Source organism: Lissotriton vulgaris, chromosome 2_1, assembly GCF_964263255.1.
Source record: "Lissotriton vulgaris chromosome 2_1, aLisVul1.2, whole genome shotgun sequence".
In the NCBI taxonomy this organism is placed as follows: Eukaryota; Metazoa; Chordata; class Amphibia; order Caudata; family Salamandridae; genus Lissotriton; species Lissotriton vulgaris.
In genome coordinates this window covers 554680866-554695512 of record NC_141687.1, presented here as the reverse complement: position 1 = coordinate 554695512, position 14647 = coordinate 554680866, and the positions used below count along the sequence as shown (strand labels likewise).

Here is a 14647-nt window from a genome sequence, read left to right as displayed (position 1 = left end):
AACATATATTTATTTTATTTTTATTTCCTACCCTATAATACCATACAAATCACAAGCTTATATATATTTTTTTAATGTACTTCCATAATTAACATAATCATTTATCAATTGAAAAAATATTAATTTAAAAAAAACGAATAAAAATGAATTAACAACCCACACTTTAACCCTATAATCCCCACAACACACACCTAAATTAAACTGTAAAATAATAAATTACACAATTAAAACGTATTTTAAAATTAAAAACTATTACTATTAAATAACTAATTATGAAGTAAGTAAAATGTATTTAATACCCACCCTTTACTCCTTTGAAAACAAAAAAACATAAAAAACAATTGCAAAATATAAACAATTTAAAACATATGCTAAAACCCCTTCAATGCTGATGACGACCGGGAGCCGTATTGGCACACAGTGCTCATGTGCTGATGATGGCTCCCGGCCGTCATGATTGCACCCGCGATCGGAATGTGCCGCACAGGCGCAGAATCGCGCCCGCACCCAAGGGGTTAATTAAAAATCGATATTTTCAACAACTATATTTTTTCAAATGATATTAAACACTTTGATATTTTTAAAATCGATATTACTTACCTTAAATCAGTATTCTTGAACACAATATTCTTGCTGTCGATATTTTTCACTCACGATATTTATGACTCAATATTTCTGCCAGTCGATATAAAAAATTGGTTATTCTGTCTGCACACCAAATAGAGGTGAGAGAGCATCCCAAGCGAGCTTTGATAAAGGACAAGGGTAAGACGTCATCTTTATAGGTAAGGTATTTGAGTTGTGAGTCTTTGTGAGAGATGGGGCTTAGAACTCTATCTATCAAGAGATTCTTTGGGAAGGGGTGTGTGTAAGAGATGAAGAAGGCTTGGTTTGTTAATGTGGATCTTTGTATTTTCTACTCAACAAGAGGTTGATGATATTGATTTTTTGTGTGGAGTGAAGAGTAGGTGACTCTGGCAATGGTTAATGCAATACTTGTTTGTTTTGAAAAGTGCTCTGCTTCTGTTGGCGGCTTCAATGATGTAATTTGTATAATACTTTGCTATAGCTCATGTGATGAGCGGTCTTTGTGTGGTGCTCATAGGCTTCAGTATCATGAGGTTATCCGAAGCTCTGTACTCAATCAAACTGCCTTAAGCTTTCTTCTTCTACTACAGTGCATTTGGAAATTGTTAATCTCAGTCATTCTTTTTCAGCTATCAAATATTTCATCGAGGAAATTATGGATGTATTTTTCATAGCCAGAAGGCTGTCTCCATTACACCTCAACACTGCAGTCTCCGAATGCTTGGGTTCCCCTTTCAAGCCCATGCTTAAATGAGGTCTCGGTTAGTCAAGTCAAGTCAAGTCAAGTGATTTATATAGCGCGCTACATACCCAGGGGGTCTCAAGGCGCTTGAGGAAGGGAGGGGAATTACTTGTCGAATATCCAGGTTTTAAGTTGCTTTCTGAATGTAAGGTGGTTCTGAGTGAGGCGAAGGTGAGTTGGAAGTGAGTTCCAGGTTTTAGCTGCCAGGTAGGAGAAGGATCTGCCTCCCATGGTGGTTTTGTTGATGCGAGGTACAGTTGCAAGGGCTTGGTTGGAAGAGCATAGGAGGCAGGAGGGGGTGTAGAAGGAAAGTCGTGAGTTGAGGCATTTGGGTCCAAGTTCGTAGAGTGCTTTGTGTGCGTGGGTTAGGAGGCGGAAAGTAATCCTCTTGTTAACGGGGAGCCAGTGGAGGTTTTTCAGGTGTCCAGAGATGTGGTCTTTACGCGGGATGTCTAGTATGAGTCTGGCTGAGGCGTTCTGGATGCGTTGGAGTTTTTTTTGGAGTTTTGCGGTGGTGCCGGTGTATAGGGTGTTTCCGTAGTCCAGGCGGCTCGTGACCAGTGCGTGGGTGACCGTTTTTCTGGTTTCGGTGGGGATCCAGCGAAATGTTTTTTTGAGCATGCGAAGAATATTGAAGCAAGATGATGAAACGGCGTTGACTTGTCTGTTCATAGAGAGTGAGGAGTCCAGGATGACACCTAAGTTCCGTGCGTGGTCTGTCGGGACGGGTGCTTTTCCGAGGGCCTCTGGCCACCAAGAGTCGTCCCAGGCGGAGGGGGAGGTACCAAGGATGAGGACTTCAGTTTTGTCGGAGTTCAGTTTTAGACGGCTGTGCTTCATCCACTCAGCTACTTAGATTAAAGCTAGTCACTGTAGCTGAACGTTTCTTCATCGCTTTTTTTAGACGGTATTGTTAACTTGACAATCTTCCATCCAGCGTCTATATTGAGTCTGACTGAAGTCAAGAGATATGTTTTTAAAAACGATTTATTATGTTCACCCCAAGTCATGGATTAATGTTCGGTTCACTATTCTAATCTACTGTTTTGAACATATCAGAGAAAATTGCATGAATGATAGCTAGTGGTTACTTCTGCACCATAGACTTCTCCAGTTCTTAATTTGGGCCTCACTAATTATTGCGAACCAACACTCATTTGAAAGCATCAGAAATATACAGAGAGCAAGCGATGGAAAAAGTAGACAAATCAGAAAGCCAGAGAAAGAAAGACAGAAAAAACATCACAAAAGGAGAAAGCAGAGTCCTGCAAGAGTGAGATCTTCAGACAGGGAGTGTCTGGTAGTGGTAGTGGATTAAAGAAGTAAGAGTTGAATTTAGGACTCTCCAGGCTTGGTAATCGGTGTGCAGGCATTCAATTGCACCATCCGCGGATTTCTGAGGAGAGCCCTGGGCTCGGGCCCTCTTTTTTTTTTAAAGTTAAGCACCGGCCAATTCTCTTTTGTGCCAATAAAGCCTACAAGTGTCTGACCCCCGGAATACTGTTCAATATAAATACAAACCATGTACTTTGAAAAACAAGTTTCATAAAAAATAAAACCTGCAATTAAGCCTAACTATAAAAATAACTGGCAAGTTAAAATAACAAAATTTACAAACCAAAAAAAAATTGCAGTGTGACATTTTTCATGTATTATAAGGTATAGTTGTGCGACCTTACTGTGTAATACACTTGCAAAACTCTCTTGAGTCCTGTCAGGTTTATTTGTAAAACTTTTAGCTTGACTCTGGGCAGTTGTGGCTTGTAGCAGGAGACTTAAACATCTAGTGTGAAGCATTTAGGAGCACCAAACAACGAAATAAGAAATTCACGCAACACAAAAGAAATACAACAGCTTTTTTTTAAAATATGTTATATTTTTCAGAATTCTTCGACACTAAGATGAGCAAAATCCACCGGAGCGCTCCAGGGATATAGATTGTGGAGTAAAACCTAAATCTCACCTATTTAGTCCAAGTGCAAACAAGCACTGGGAAACGTATTGTTTAGAACCTTTTGAAAAGATTGAAAGAGTTGTTTTTGGCTACTCCGGCCTGAAGGTGACAACCAATTCCAACAGGGAGATCAGGGGGGTCAATAAGGAGTAATTGGACTGTCACCTGGTCACCAAAGTAGACTCAAGTCCAGTTACACACTATAAGGATAAGGTGGGGCGACTTTGGCCTCAGAGCTCGGTGTCTCTCAAAGTCCTCTTTGAGCCAGTAGAAGGCTATGTGCGGCTGGGCTACTGATCTCCGCACACAGCGTGTCCAGCTGTATACTTTGTTGAAGGCTGGTGTCTTTCTTTAGTGACCAGATGACACTCCATGTTCTAGGAAACTCTGCTGCAACTTTTGGCTGTCAAGGATGAATCTCCCTGGGTTGCCCGTTGACGGTGATTCAAAGAATGTGGCTACTGACTTGCTGGAGTGGGTAAGATGGCTTTGGTGCTGGATTCAGGGGGTCAGCCGACTGACCCTTGGATTCATCTGTTTGGTTTGGTGTTCAGGAGCAATTTTTCCATAGGATCTACAGGCACATTCCTCTTTTTGCTAGTCCAAGGTGCGGCAGGTGCAGTCCAGCAGATGGTGTAGCCTCTCTTTGCTAAATCCAGGGATCAGAAGGGCTGGCCGCCTTTGGTTCTTTCTCCAGTTCCATCTTAAACTGAGGTTCTCTTCCAGGGGATCCTCATCAATAGTCATAAGCATTAGAATATTCCCGCCCATGCGCGGGAATATTCTAATGCTTATGACTTTGATGAGGATACCCCTGGAAGAGAACTAGGATTACAGGTAAGTAACTAATCCTTCAGGCTTCCAGGGGTGCCATATTTATGCCCAAAAAGTGCCCTGGAGGGATGAATGGTCAGTAGCCAATGGGCTACCATAATTCCTCCTGCACTGTGAGGACTTCCAGCTATGTGTGGCATCTAGCAATCCCCGAGTGCACTCTTCTGCCCATTTTATAAATGATTGAACCCTTCCTTGGATGTTAGGAGCTTGCTACCTGTGGGCTACATGCCACTGGGAAAAAAACAGTTTGGCCACTTTTTTTTCATCTCTGTTGCTGTCACCAGTTTGTCTCCCTGAACAAGTGAATGCCATTTACCTACTAAAGGCGACTTCACCTTTGAAGCTCGCCTTTTAGGCCAACACTCTGAGTGACTTCCTGCAAAGGGGAGGTAACATCTCCCTCTGTAGCAGGCTTCTTTTGTTCCTGAGCCTGGGACTCGTTCACTCTACTCCCCTGGAGGGCAGCAGGCTGTCTGGTGGACAGCTGCAGTGCAGTGCCACTGGACATACTGGGCAACAGAGTGACATCTTTCTAAATGTTGCCTCTCCTTAAAAGTGACATTTAACTTGACTTGGGCATCAAGTAGGATTTAATGCAGCAATTGATGTGATACCTTGAAGTACTCATTTTAGTAGTCCCATTCAGCAGTTAGCGGGACTTAGAGGTCAGCCGTTAATTCTGTGTTAGTCAAAGGGGCTATTAACTTTTCCACAGCAAAAATGACAATTTGGAAGTTTTCCTGTTAGGACCTTTTAAAAGTATTCATCCAACGTAATAATATACAGGTCCTTGCCTTAGGCCTCCATAGGCTTACCTTAGCGCAGACTTATATATAGTGTGTAGGAAAGTGGGGGCTTGCCATTGGTTTAAATGGCAAAGTAAAACTAGCAGTTATAAAATTGCTCCTCCAGGCTGCGGTGGCAGGCTGAGAGCCTTTTTGTACTTTGTCACTCACAGGCAGCGGCTGTCCGTGCAGGTAAGCGTGGTGGGAGGAGGGGTAGTGAGTCGATAGACGAGGGAATAAGGAAAATAAAATAAATAAAAAAATTCTTTTTTCCCAATATTTTTATGTTTTGCCAAAGGAAACAAGCATTGGCATAGCCAATAGGTTTCGCTTTTGGACATTATAAGTGTTTAGCCATGCAACAGTTGATGTTGTTGCACCAAGGTTATTGTGCTGCATAACTAAATACTTATACGTTCCCAAAAGCCAGACCTATTGGCTATGCCAATGCTTGTTTGAAAAGTGTTGAAAAAATAACAGACACTTAGGTCTTTACCATTGACTAATTCAAATTGATTTGTTTTTGTTGTTATTAATAACTTTTGACACCAGGGCAATGCTTTAGTAATGGTCAAAGATGATTAAGCAAAATAAACAGATGCAGTTTAAAAAAAAATAATTATATTGCAGTTATTTTCAAGCAAAGCTGGTGATGCCACTTGATGACACTACTAGTTAAGACTCTTAGGCGTGGTAAACTAACGTTTCTAACTGTTGTTGTCACTCATAGATCAGAGGTTGCAGGTTTTTTTGGAAGCGCTGTGCCTTCTGGGCAACCAAAGTTTCAATAGTACTGATACAAGGTCTGGTGCCAGCATGCTGGTGGATGAACTCTGTAGGGCTGAATATGGATACCTCCTTGTTTGTATTAGCTGCCCAACGTCATCCGTTCTTGAAGGAAAGTCCACGGGCAGTCTATTTCACCCAGAGTTCGACCATAGGCCAGGGGCACATGCGGCCATCTCTTCAGACCGTGTTTCAGAGGGTGCAGATGACTGGAGTTTCATCCTTGGAGAGGCAGCTTGCGCTGGGGAGCGCACCCGATGGAGGAGGGGTGTGAGGATGAGGGGGCAGGAGTTTCCTCTATCGTGGGTGTCCTAGAGACTAAAACGCATTCACTGTGCCTCAAACTCTGAACATCAGCTGTTTCTGTCATAACAAACGCACATTAGCGTCTTTCGTGCCCGGCCTCCCTTCTGATATGGGGCACTGTGTGCTTTTCACGCATTTGGTGTGGAATTCACTCCACCGCTCAGACAAGGGCAGTTCGGCAAGGTGTGAATCCTGGGTGAGTTCATGCGAACCATGTGCGAGGAGGGACTCTGTTGGTAAAAGGCCCGAAGGGAACCACCTCCGCTGGCCTTGTTAGAACAGTCCACGGCTGTACCGCGAGGTGTTTTTTCCCATGTATTAAAGCTAGCCCCTACAAGTGTGAGAAAGCGTTTCAGCAGCTGCACGGATCTGGCCAGAAGCCACCGCGTCACACTGAACAGTTTGCACTTAGCTGATGGCTGTCATTAAAAGTGTAGACGAGATTTCAAAACCCATAGATGTAAAATAAATAACATAATGTCACACTTCTCCTTACTAATTATGATTTGTACTGTTCAGGGCTATCATATTATTATTATTTCTTTAAGTTTCAAGCAAAGTGTTAGCCACAGTTTCCAATAATTGCCCGTAATATGTAAATTGGTTTTAACAGCTGTTGATATTCAGTGGCAACACTGGTTAATATTTTTCTTTAAAAATAATATAAAAAAATATTGAATGTGAGGCCAGTTGATAATGACACTTTTAAATGTTAATAAGAGAAAGTGGCTAATTATAATTTTAAGGCAGAAAAAAACCTTTTTGTAGTTCATGGTAGCTGCTTTGCGCGTCGCAGATTAGTGGGTTTTTACAGTAACTTCCAGAAGACAGGCACATATTAATTAAAGGCTCCTGCCATTCAGCCATGGCTTCCAATATGTCTATGTCAGTGACCAAATGCTGCCTGCTCGTTAGTTCTGACCCATGGCAAACAAGTACAGATTGTCAGAGCACTGATCAGAAGTGGAAAGCAGACAGCATAAAAATAACAGTTTTATAAGGCCAAATTGTTGTACAAAGAATTAATTGAATTATGGGCGAACTATACTATGCGGTTTCAGGCCTGGAAGCAGTGTTAGAGGTTTCCCGAGGTCTGAAGGGACAGACATCCGAAGGGTGGGGTGATTGAATCAAATTCATTGGCTGACCCAGAATTGATATCTCTGAGAGCTAGACCGTGACAACATTAGCTTCACCCAAAGGGGTCAATGGGACTGCTAGTCACGTCCCCTTTATAATGCAATAAAAGGAACCTTAGTGAAGTGGGCATTTCCATATAAACTCCCAGATGAGGTACAAGCGGCTGAACATGTCTGGAGTGGTTGTTCAGCTGAAAGCAATATTGGAGCCTGAACTTAAAACTTGATGTTCTATGGGCCTGTGTGTGTTGGACATCGGCAGACGGTCTGCTAGCCCTAAGCACTATGGCATACTTCAGGGTCTCTCTCCTGGGGGAAGACTGCCCACCATATTCAGAGATCCCCGCCGGGCGGGGGATTTCTGTCCTTCAAAAAATGGTGACGCGACTCTGGTTTCCTACAGGCTGAAAAGCTCTGGGGAACAGACGCCATGTTCGATTTACCCACCCTTGAAGTTTTTGGTTTTTCAATAACGAACTCCCAAAACAGGAAGGAAATTTGTAATTTGTAATTGGAAAAACAAACAAGCATTGGCCGCATGCGCGCCTCGCGCTTAAAGTAAACAAAAAACTAGCCCTGGAGTTGTGTGCGCGCACGCACGCCAGTAGCAGGGGGGAGGATGTGGGGCCTGCGCGTTTCCCTTGCGGGAGCGTGCGACCATATGGCGCTGCGCGCTCCCGCAAGTAAATCGCCTCACGTGCACGCGTTGCCATTAAAGGCAAAGGAACGCTTGCAGGTGTTTGGCTGAAAAGCCATGGCGATCGGAAAAGGTCTTTTTGCCTAAGCAGCGCATGAGCGCTGAGTAGGCGAGACCTAAAAATAACGTTTTAAGAGAATTCAACATTTGTGCTTAGACATTCTGCTGGTAATACAGAGAAAATACCCGTAGTGAATAACTAGAACGGGAAATAAATAACTTCTCAATACTCCTCCCCACAAGAAAATCCTAACAAGTGTGTAGCTCAACTCCATCACATAAGTCATCTGCGCTATACTGTTATAGTAACTATACAGGCAAAATGTTTTACCATTTATTCTACTCCTATGCAAACGTGGGAAGCACATTCTAGGAAAAGGTATTGACCTATACCTATTCATTTCTTTGAAGGAGATGAGTGATAAAGTTGCCATTAACCAGAGGTTGACAATCAAACTGCCTTTTTATACACAGTTTCTGCTCTATTATACTGAGTACAGGTGTCGATCATGGGTCTTGTGCTCAGCAGAACTGAGATGTTAATGACTAGCAATTAAAATATTGCATATTTGTTGGTTCTTGCAGAGTGCTCAGCTGACTGAAATTGTCAACAGTCTAATGGTGCCTCTCAATTTATCTCCAACCTCACCACCCCGGTCTTCAAAGTCCTACCATCACAAAAGGCTGGCCAACGGCATCTCTCTGAGGTAAGAATTTTATTTATTTTCAATCTGGTGTCGTAAAGTGATGTGGTGTGTTGCAAATGTGGTGTATGTTTTAGTTCAGCTTTTTAGTAATTGTTGCATGATTTCTGCTTATTTCGAAATGCCATTGTGGCACACCACTCATTTTTCCCTGAATTATCTACTCTGACAAAGCTGTTAGGTAAAAAAAAGCAGTATAAACACTATCAAAATTAGTTCTAAACATTAATAAAAATAATTATTACGTTTTCAAATGGAGAAAAAACAAAACAAAATAAGGGAACGGAGAGCAAAAGAATATTAAAAATAAAATACAGGGACAACAGAAATGACATAATAAGAGCACCAGTATGTGCAGCATCACTAAGTAGAGTACATTACATGCAGTAGTGAGTACATCCACACATACAGAAAAGGATCGAGTGGCACCAGTTACATTTGGAATAACAACAGGAGGAAATGAAAGGGGGTCAAAAGAGCCAGTCTATGTACATGCGCAAACCATAATGTCAGTATTGTATCATAACAAGAGGAGTGTCTATAAACCCTTGAATAGGTGTATGGGGGTATATATGATATGGGGATATAAATGAGGCGATAGACATTTATGCTTTGCATGTATATATGTAATCTATTGGGGCTCAGTTTTGGTACAGTGCAATCATTAAATCTCCTCAGGTTGTAGCAATAAATACGTCCTCAATGGCTGCCATATATTTTTGGGTTGTGAGGAAAGTGGTTGTAATGTGGCATACATGTCACTAGTAGCGTCACAATAGATTAGGTCCCTAATCCAAGCCTCCACCGTTGGAACAGTGAGACCCTCCCCCGCAACCCAATATAACGAGACCTGTCTCTCAGCGAGAAGAACAATAGCAACAAATAGTCTTACTCTCGCCGGTAAAGGCTTGACGTAGCCTAACATGCCCAGCAGCGGGCTCGACACAATTCGAATTCAGTCATCCGGGATAGCGAAAAACCATCCCCCAATATGCCAGTATAGGTGCGCAGCTTCAGGCCAAGTGAGAGAAATCAGCATGTTCCAGTGCACATTTGGAGCAACAATGGGGTTTGATGGGATCCATCTTCGCTAACAGGTAGGGCGTGATGTATGTACTTTTAAACAGTTTAATTATTTAATTATTGTTTTTGTAAAGGGAACTAGACAACTGTTGCCACGTTGAAGAGCTTCGGAATAAACGTGGGTAAAGTTTAGTATGGCGGAATAGAGAACAATCGGTTACTTGTAGTTCTGGTTCGGATTTGTGGAAATCTTTATTGAAGCAGTAAAGGTTATAATAATTTCAGCTACATGCAGGGACCTCGGAATACTTCATATCAATTTATATTTATTTATTTATTTATTTATTAAGCTTATAGAGCACAACAGCTACCCAAACAAGGGTTTCCCGGCGCTAACGAGACAGTAGGCTAGACAGCAAAAAAATTTCAATCATATGGAATCAAAGAGAAATTATTGATCAAATAGCCAGGTCTTAATGACTCTGCGAAAGCGGAAATAACTGCGTTCCCTTCGGATATTCAATGGCAGAGAATTCCACAGTTTTGGACCCAATAAAAAAAGGACCTGCCTCCCATTCTGGGAAGGCGAATCTTGGGCAAGCTAAAAAAGGTCAAGAGATGAAGACCGCAAACAGCGAACCGGGGTATACAGATGCACCAGAGATTGAAGGTATCTCGGGTCATACCCCATTTTATTTTGTGCATATAGCTGAGAGTTTTAAACTTAACTCTACTCTCCACCCTTAGCCAATGTAAAGAACGGAGATGACCTGACATATGTTCCCTTCTATGACATTTACAAAGCAGCCAAGCCGCAGCATTTTGAACAAGCTGAAGGCGTCTAATGACCACCTGTGACGCCCCTAGATAGAGGACGTTGCCATAATCTAACCTAGAAGTGACCAGAGCATTCACTACTGACTTCTGTGAGTCTTTTGTCAGCATCCAAATGATTTTCCTAAGCCAGCGTAGAATGGTAAAACATAAAGCAGTTAACTTCCTAGCCTGGGGCTGCATAGTCAGGCCTTTGTCAATAGTCATTCCCAAGTTTAGCACCTGGTCAGAAGGAATAGGAAGGGCTCCCATATCTGATGGCCATTGTCTAGGACTCCAGAGGTCCTGCTTAGGACCCAGTATAAGGACCTCCGTTTTCCTGCCATTCAATTTGAGCAAATGATCACTCATCCACTTGACAATTGTCCTAAGCCCGGATTGAAGAAGGGAAGGTGACGCTTGCTCTGAATTTGACAGCGAAAACATAATTTGCGAATCATCAGCATACATAAACATAGTCAAACCTTCCTGTTTGGCAATCTGTGCGAGAGGTAAAACATATAGGTTAAAAAACAAGGGACTGAGTACCGAACCTTGAGGGACTCCATACGGCACCAGATGAGTATTAGAGGAAGCTGATTGTGAAAAGATTTGAAATGTTCGCTGAGTAAGAAAGGATGCGATCCAATCCAGGGACAAACCACAGATGCCCATTGGAAAGAGAGACTGTAGTAGTATAGTGTGAGAGATGGTGTCAAATGCTGCACTGAGATCTAGAAGTATCAGCGCAGCTGTGTCCCCTCTGTCCAACATAAACCGTAGATTCTCTGTAACGCCCAACAAAGTAGTCTCTGTGGAGAAACCTGGGCGGAAACCTGATTGGGATGGATGAGGTAACGCATTTGCCTCAGTGAACTGGGTGAGATGATAATGAACATGCCGTTCCAAAATTTTGGAGAAAGCAGGCAAAAGGGAGATGGGTCTAAAATTGGCAAGAATCTTCGGATCGGCTGAATGTTCCACAACGCTGGAACACTTGCATTTAATAGCGATTGGTTGAGTGCTCTACAAATCTCAGAAAGCTGGGGAATGTCCAAACGTTTAAGTACCGAGATTGGAAGCGGATCAGCTGGCGAACCAGATTTTAATTTACCTAAAATATCTTTCAGGCCTTGCACATTAATATCAGGCCAAATCGTAAGGGGCTCATACTTCAAGCAAGGTTGAAAAACGGTGATCAGATCAATATTGCTAGTATGATCAGTAACATTCTCTTCGGACACCAGATGCTGCTTTGCTATATCCAAGTAGATAGTGTCAATCTTCTTTGTGAAGAAACGGGCAAGTTCCTCACATTGATAACTACTCAACTGCAGAGGGCTCGCACTTGTTTGGGCACCCGCAAGTTCTTTAACTAGGTTAAATAGTATTTTCGATTTATTAGTTGCCTCAGCAATGGTCCTGGCAACATAGCCCGCCCTAGTTGTAGCACAGGCCTTATGATATTCTTTTAAATCATTCCTGTAAGTGAGCCCTGCTTCTAAGGAATAGTCTCTCCTCCAAATTCGTTCCAACCTCTTACATTTAGATTTCTCTGCTTTAAGTGATTCATTGAACCACAACGCAGGAGATTTATGGACTCTAACTTTTTTGTATGATAGGGGAGACCAGAATCAACCGCCTCCTTAAGCTATGTGTTTACCTTGAGTGACACTGATTCCATATCGTCTGAATCCAGGACAACGCCCAACGGTTGACCATCCAGGGCATTATTTAGGTGATTCATGTCTAGCTTTTTCCAGTCTCTTTTGCCAGTCCTGAGAGTCTTAATGGAAGGAGTAAAAGTATCTGGGATGGCCAAACTAAATTTCGATAAGAACTGGTCCGTCCACTGTAAAGGCAAAGCAGGAAAACAATGAATATGCGGGAGATTGGACAAAATCGGGTCCAATAAGTGACCACCGCTATGGGTGGGATCGTCGTTCCCCAGCATTATGTTCCTCGCCGCAAGGTCATCAAGAATGTATTTGCCTACATTGTTCTTAGGATCCTCAAGATGAATATTTAGGTCACCCAGAATCAAAAGATTACTGGAGTTAACCACCGTCGATGCAATAATATCCAAGAATTGTGTAATCCAGGAATGTAACGGGCCAGGCGGCCGGTAAACTAAAAGCCCAGTAAGTGTAAAATTTGGGAGCAGAACCAGTTTAAAAAGGGCAGCCTCGCAATTACTCAATGAAATTGGTTCAAGAGTACACTGCAACGTTTTTTTAAAAATTATCGCAATGCCCCCCCCCAATTTTCCCCCGTCTGTCACTCCTGACAATCGCATAATTTAAAGGAAAGGCTTCTACGATGTCAGGCCCCGAACTGTCATGTAGCCACGTTTCCGTAAGAAACAGGGCATCCGGCACCTCGTCCGATAAAAGATCATAGATGTTTATTTTATGCTTGCTAAGAGAACGGCAATTCAAAGTGGCAAAAAGCGAGTTTGGACGGGATTTAGGGCCACAAGAGAGGCAACGACATAGTTGAGGAACATCTAGATGAAAATTACAATTATGACAAGAACTTGGGTGCAACCAATCATTGGACATAATATCACATTTTAGATTCACCTTAGTTCGTAGTGTAATTATTTGTGACCATATATCAACAAAGAGGTTAAGGAGTTAAACATTTCTAGATGTTGCAGAACACCCATCAAAATCCCATGGCAGGCAAGATTTTCCTGAATTCTTGAGTGCTTGTTGCATCAAAAACCCATCTCAAAACTACATTGTAGCGCCCCACGAACACAGACCACTGCCTACATGTCTAAGTAACGAAGAAAAGTGCAGCCTGATACATTTTGAAGACTTAAAACAACAGACTGTCCCTTTAAAGGTGCAGTGGCTTCCCCTGCTCATTGATGCCTTGTACTTTCAGTTGCCTCAGACAGTCAAGTCTATTTGAAGTGAATTGTTCAGACCTGGAATAAATCTCAGTGGTTTTTGCTCAAGAACTTCAAGAAAAGAAGTCAGCAAAGAGGTAGCTTTGTTTTATTACTTCAACGAAGATGGCATATGATGCAGTTCAAAAACAAGTAAGTAACCATTTCTTCTGCATTGTAGGAGCATCACTGATAGTCATAAATGCTAGCATAGTAAGCTAAAAATGTCATAACCCCTGCAGCTCAGGCACTTAAAGAATAAATGTCTTGATTTAGAAGTTGGCGGGCAAGTTGTCCATCACAATCATTACGGACATCTGTCTGCCTTATTACAGTCACATTTTTGCACTGACACTATAAATGACAGAGCTAATGTGCACGCGCAATGGACACGCGCAGCGGGCGGGCTGCTGGTGCGCCAAAGGCAAGTCCGTCTGTGCCCGTCAGCGCCCGAACGAGCCCAGAGGCAGGAAAGGGTGCCCAAATTAGGACTGCTGTCTTGATTACGAATCTCATGACATACTCTGAAAAAACCCTACATGATATTGGAATGAGAAGATTAATTAACCACTCTCCTAATATACGTTGCTTAATAAAGTTCCCAACTATCCTTGAAGGACCGGTAGCTTGTAGAACCTGTTTTTTTCAGAGTAATTTGGGCACTACTTGCTCTCCTGACCTATTAAACAAACCTGGCCATGACTCTTAACAGTCTAAAGTACATTCTATGTAATGTATGATCCCTAGTCAAACACCCAATAGAAATATGGGATATGATCTCCTCCCACTCCCCTGAGCTTTGCTTTATTATAGAAACCTGGTTAACACCTACAAACCATCCATCGATCAACTTGGCCATTCCAGAGGGCTACTAATTTATCCATCTAGATAGAGTGGGCAAAACTGGGAAAGGCACTTCTATAGCCTTTAAAAACCATCTAAAGGTGCAATGAATGTCCACCTTTGACAATAATAGCTTGGAATTGGGAATTTTAAAATCTCCATGCCCCCCACGGACTCCTGGAATGGAGCACTGATTTATCAACCTTCAGGTCAGAGAGCAGATTTTTCCAACTACCTGATCGAACAAATAGCCATGCAGGTCTTAGCCTCCAGCAAATTTAGCCTGCTGGGAGACTTTAACTTTCATGGGGAAGATCCCGTCAATCCAGAGGTAAATAAGCTAATAACTAGTCTTAGCCTAATTGGTCTCTCCCAAAGGGTTCTAGGCCCCACTCACTGGGCTGGTCACGCCCTGTATTTAATTTTTACTAATATTGAGCATCTTAGCAGTTATCCCCCATATCCTTTAACGTGGACTGACCATTTTATGGTCATGTTTACATATCAACCTCCGTCCATACTGACTTCAACCGG

At 42.5% G+C, this 14647-nt stretch overlaps 1 protein-coding gene across 1 annotated transcript in view; it reads left to right on the top strand.

Moving 5' to 3' along the window:
* Positions 1-14647, top strand: part of KANSL1L (KAT8 regulatory NSL complex subunit 1 like) — a 2604205-nt gene that overhangs the window by 798305 nt on the left and 1791253 nt on the right. The window contains exon 4 of the mRNA XM_086954111.1: positions 8420-8541. Within this exon, the coding sequence (XP_086810237.1) occupies positions 8420-8541 (122 nt within the window). The remainder of the gene's footprint in view (positions 1-8419; positions 8542-14647) is intronic.